The sequence below is a fragment of the Triticum dicoccoides genome, chromosome 7B (assembly GCF_002162155.2).
Source record: "Triticum dicoccoides isolate Atlit2015 ecotype Zavitan chromosome 7B, WEW_v2.0, whole genome shotgun sequence".
In the NCBI taxonomy this organism is placed as follows: domain Eukaryota; kingdom Viridiplantae; phylum Streptophyta; class Magnoliopsida; order Poales; family Poaceae; genus Triticum; species Triticum dicoccoides.
In genome coordinates, this window is record NC_041393.1 from 247,467,031 (window position 1) to 247,472,609 (window position 5,579).

The 5,579-nt window shown below is 54.6% G+C and overlaps 1 protein-coding gene across 1 annotated transcript in view; it reads left to right on the forward strand.

Annotated features, from left to right (window-relative positions):
• The first annotated feature begins 3,432 nt into the window (after positions 1-3,432).
• The window catches only part of LOC119338851 (putative FBD-associated F-box protein At5g56440), a 3,076-nt gene continuing 929 nt past the window's right edge, over positions 3,433-5,579 (forward strand). The window contains exons 1-3 of the mRNA XM_037611070.1: positions 3,433-3,440; positions 3,580-4,699; positions 5,462-5,573. Coding sequence (XP_037466967.1) covers positions 3,433-3,440; positions 3,580-4,699; positions 5,462-5,573 — 1,240 coding nt within the window. The remainder of the gene's footprint in view (positions 3,441-3,579; positions 4,700-5,461; positions 5,574-5,579) is intronic.

Sequence of the window (5,579 nt, forward strand, 5' to 3'; positions counted from 1 at the left end):
CGCCCAACCCTTCCACATCAGCGCAGCAGCCTCCGGTTGCACCGATCCCAGGAACTGTAGTTGGTAGGCAGATTTGGTAGAGTATTCTTGACTTGAGTTGAACCTCCATACGATCTTGTCAGGGGTATCATCGACTAGAGTCACCAAGTCAAGCAGACCGGCTAGTCGGGTCAACTCACCCTCCATCTGTATTGTGAGGCCATGCGCAAGGTCTAGCATCCACCTATCCTCATGCAAGGCTTCTCTGACCGAGCGATTCTTTCTAATGGAGACTCTGAACAGGTTTGGAGCAATTGTTTTTGGACATAGGCCTTGCAACCATCGGTCATGCCAGAAGCTTGCCAATCTGCCATCGTTTACTGTGATCGATGTCGCCATGGAGAATAGCGCCCTGTCTGAGTTGTCGCAAGGCAAGTCCAGACCAACCCAAGGCCTCTCCGGGTGTTGCCAGGACATCCAGAGCCATCGAAGGCGGAGCGCTCGCCCGAATTTCTGTAGATCAAAGACACCCAGGCCCCCAAGGTGCTTCGGCCGAGCCAGTAGCGCCCAACTGACTCTGCATTTTCCTCCAGTACACGACGTCTCCCCACTCCATAGCCATGTCGTGCAAAGCCGGACGACCTGCTTCCGAATCCACACGGGCAGCTTGTGCACAGTCATCAAGTAGATAGCGAGGGAGATCAGTGTTGATTTAAGCAGCACTAGCCTTCCACTCTTGGCCATCATGCCGCCCTTCCAGCAAGCAGTTTTGTCGCCAAACTTCAGCAGCCAAGGCTCAAGGTCCACGTTTTTGAGAGTGCGCAGGGAGAGCGGCATGCCAAGGTAATTGCACGGAAATTTCTTCACCACTACCCCAAGCGGCTGTAGTAGCTGCTATAGGTCTAGATTTCCACATCGAATAGGCATGGCCGAGCTCTTGGATATGTTCGTGTGAAGGCCAGTGACACTCCCGAAGAACGTGAGCAGTAACTTTATCATATTGGCGTCGGACGCCGACGGCTTCAGAAACAGGACGACATCGTCAGCGTAGAACGAGCAGCGCATCACCGAACGGCGCCCGGGGAGCTTCGACAGGAGACCTCGTTCAGTGGCTAGGCTCATGATTCGCTGCAGGGGGTCCATGGCAAGTACAAAGAGGAATGGCGAGATGGGATCACCCTGCCGCAGTCCTTGCCGATGGAAAATTGAGTCAGATAAGGCTCCGTTGATCAAGACACGTGATGAAGAGGTTCGAAGGAGCATGGCAATCCACTCCCTCCATCTGACGCTAAATCCCCTTGCTCTGAGCATATCCAATAGATAGGTCCAAGACACAGAGTCAAATGCTTTTGCGATATCAAGCTTTAGCAAGACGGCCGCCTTATTGCTTTTGTGGAAGAACCTTGCAGTGTTCTGGACATATAGAAAATTTTCCTGGATGCTGCGATGCTTGATGAAAGCAGCCTGGCAAGGGTCTACAAGCTGACTCAGCTTCGGCGCAAGTCTTCTGGCTAAAATCTTAGTGAATATTTTGATCAGGCTGTGTATGAGAGAGATCGGCCGGAAGTCCTGCAATCTATCTGCACCTAATTTCTTAGGCAAAAGGACAAGCAGAGCTTTGTTGATCCTAGCAAGACCGGTGCTGTCCATGTGATAGAGCTGATTGAGCGCCGCAAGCAGGTCAAGCTTAATTATCTCCCAGCATGTCCTGAAGAAACCTCCCGAAAAGCCATCCGGGCCGGGCGCCTTATCCGCAGGCGTGTCATTAATTGCAGCTTTGACCTCTTGGAGAGTGAATTCCCCTTCTATGTCATGCATATCAACCTGATTAAGGTCCAACTCGTCCCAGTTGAACGTGGTCGTGGTCGTTTGGGCCGTCCCAAACACATCAGTGAAATAGCCATGGGCTAGCTGTAACATTCCTTCCGCAGAGGATACCGCGCCTCCCGGGCCATGGAGGATGTGGATCATATTCCGCTTATGCCGAGCGTTCGCTTTCCGCTGGAAGAACTTTGTATTGGCGTCTCCAACCTTGAGCCAAAGCACACGGCTCCGCTGACGGCGCTTGATCTTGAGCAGGACTGCCAAACCCATCGTTCTGGATTTAAGCTTGCGCCGCAGGTCCTGTTCAGCAATCGTTAGCTGGCGCGACTCTTGCGCAATCTCAAGCTGCAGAATTAACTCATTGGCAATGGTCAGCTGTTTTTGCAAATCTCCGATGTGCGTTCTGCTCCAGTTTCGTAGCGCTTTGCTAGTGCGCCAAAGCTTCATGTTCAGGCGCGAAATTGGGCATCTGCCACCAGTTCCTTCCGCCCAGGCCAGCTGCACTACCTCATGAAACCCGGCGATGAACTGCCAATAACTGTCGTAGCGGAACCGGCGGTTGGTAGCAATAATGCCCTCATTTACCAACATCAGCGGACAGTGGTCGGAGATGGCAGAGGCAAGCGGCAGTAGCTTGGCGGCCGAGAAAAGCAGCTCCCACTCAACGTTACAGAAGGCACGGTCTAGACGAACAAGGGTGGGTACTTGCTGCTCGTTACTCCATGTGTACTTGCGACCAACTAGGGGAATTTCGTGCAGGCTTGACCTGTTAAGGGTGCGGCGGAAGCGATTCATCCAACGTCGGCAGACTCGATTATTGTTTTTGTCTTGCGGGCCTTTGATCAGGTTGAAATCGCCTATTAGCAGCCAGGGGCCAAGGGTTGCGTTATGAATCAGCGCAAGTTCAGCAAGGAATGCTTGCTTCCTAGGCTCATCATGCGACCCATATACAGTGGTCAAAGACCACAAATCCCCTCCATCCACGGGCGAGAAGCAAGCCGTGATGGAGAACTCGCGTGTCTCGATCATGGTTGCCGTGAAGCGATCAGACCTCCAGCCTAGAAGGATCCCTCCTCTGGTGCCGTTCGCATTAAGGGCAGCATGCATATCGAACCTCGGCCCCAGGATCTCAAGCCGGTCCGCCGCCGAACAGGCCGCAAGCTTCGATTCCTGCAAGCAGATAATCGAACTTGCCGACTGGTCAATCAACGCACGGACCGCCGCGCGCCGCGCGGAATCGTTCAGTCCCCTAACATTCCAGTTCAAGATAGAGCCCTGCAGATAACCGGTGGAGGAGTGCAGGTGGGCGCTGCTTATCAGTCGAGTCCAGCCCACATGGTCCCATGGGCGGCGTCCCTGAACCACGCATAGCCGAGCGCACTGCAGCGGCTAGGGAGCTGGAACGGCGCCCGGCGCGCGAGTGCTTCAGGCTGCCAATGACCCGTTCGCCACTGACACCCCGCCTGCCCCATGCTGCTCTTGCTTGCCCGTGTACTAGTGGTACAACAGCTGCTGCAATGCATAATCCCAGCGCTTGGAGCGGGAGCAATCAATATAGCAGTTCTGCGCCCGCGAGACAGGAACGAACGGACAGGAAGAGCTCATCTATCGACTCGGTCAATCGAGAACATGGGCAGGTTCGGGATTTCACATGGGCAAGGGCAAATCCTCAAAGTTCCAACTAAGAAGTGGCAAAATATCAATTACAAAGTAGACAGTGGCAAATTGTCAAAGTCCCAAGTAAGTGGTGGCAAGAAATTAAAATCCCCCTTGTAGAGTGGCCAGGAGTGTGGAGGCTCTCTCACACACGCCGGTTCGCCCAAAACCCTCCTCCGCAAAAAAGAATCCTCTTCTTCTTCCTCCTCCGCGACCGCGTGCTCTGCGGCGGCCTGCCCCACCCACTGACCCAGTCGGGGCGGACACGACGATGCTGCCCGGGATAGCCCCGGAGACACCGGGGCTGAGCGACGGCGCCGGGGCGCTCGAACTCGTGTACGCCTCCTTCCCGGTGTCGCCTGTCTGCACATTCCCCTCCCTTTGCTGCGCCGCCGCCGACGGAGACAAGACCGACCGCGTCAGCCGCCTCCCCGACGATGTCCTCCGCCGCGTGGTCTCCCTCCTGCCCGCCAAGGACGGCGCGCGCACCACCGTGCTCTCCTCGCGCTGGCGCGGCCTCTGGCACTCTGCGCCACTCGTCCTCGTGGACACCCACTTGCTCCCCGGGGGCGCTGCGGGGGTTCGGCCGGCCCGCGCACGCGCCGGTGCCGTCTCGCGCTTTGTCTCCGCCGCCCTCGAAGCACATCCTGGGCCCTTCCCCTTCGCCAGCTTCACGTGCAGTTTCTTGGACGGCGCCGACCGCCGCGTGCTCGCGCGCTGGTTCCAGCTCCTTGCCACCAAGGGCGTCAAGCAGCTCATCTTCGCCAATCGCCCTGCCCCGCTTCCCGGCCTGCGCCTCCCTTCCTCACTCTTCAGCTGCGCCTACCTCCGCCGGCTCTGGATCTGTGCCTGGGTGTTCCCGGAGACCGCCACCCTCCCGCGCGGCGCCGGCTTCCCCAACCTCCGTGAGCTCGTCCTCGGCCGCACCGTCATGGAGGACAAAGACCTCGAGTTCGTGCTCGGCGTGAGCCCCGTGCTGGAGATCCTCGTGGTCGCCGGAAGCGAGACCCGATTGCACGCTTGTCTCGCCAGCCCCAGCCTACGGTGCGCGCAGTTATGCTTGTCCGCCCTGGACGAGGTCGCCGTGGTGGACGCCCCAAGCCTGGAGCGTCTCTTCCTCATCAGTGGCATGACCAAAATGAGCACGACAGTCAAGATTGGCCATGCTCCTAAGCTGCGCTTGCTGGGATACCTGGAACCAGGAATGCACATACTGCAGATTGGCAACACCACCATCAAGGTACGTGCGGCGCCAGCTCACCTCATTTCTGACTTTCCAATAATTCCTTTTATGATATGGACTGAACAAGATTAGTGCCAACAGGCAACCATGTTCTAAACCTCAGTTTACTCAGCCAAGAACTCATACTAGATGCCCTCACGATTAGCAAAAAAGAATCATTAACATGATAAACCGACATAGTACTAGGCAACTACTCTGGTAATCGGTTGTCCATTTCTTTCTTGCAGTCCTGCCGGTATTTGTAGGAGGCATAATATTGTTGTGCATTTGGAAACGGTTCATCACCAACATAGTTTTGGGAATTTTCATCAATGAGGCTGTAATACAGTTCCGCACTTAAGATTAATGAACTTGCCGTTTGAAGATACAACACATAATTGCAATTTCACAGAACTGTCCAACTTTTACATTTCAGGGGGGAAAATAGGTAGGAGGAACACATAATTGCAATTTCACATAACTGTCCGAATATTCATTTTGGAGGAGAATTAGGTTGGGGGAACACATAATTGCAATTTCGCAGAACTGTCCGAATTCACATTTTGGGGGAACAGTAGGTAGGGGGAATACGTAAGTGTAGTTTCAAAGAAGTGTCTGAATTTTGCACATTGTAGTGATCACAAATTCAGTAAAAGGCCTAGTACCCTGTTGATCACTACAAAGTAAGGTGGCAAGGTGACTACAAATACCATTTACTGAATCTGTGAAAACTGCATGCACATCGTCGGTGATTGATTTGTGGCTTTTGGTGCATCGCAGGCTGGAACAAAGGCGAGCGCAAGCACCACCGTCTCAAGCGTCCAGATGTTGGCCTTGCAACTGCATTTCGGAGTCCCCGGTGAAATCAAGATGCTTCCCAGCTTCCTCAGATGCTTTC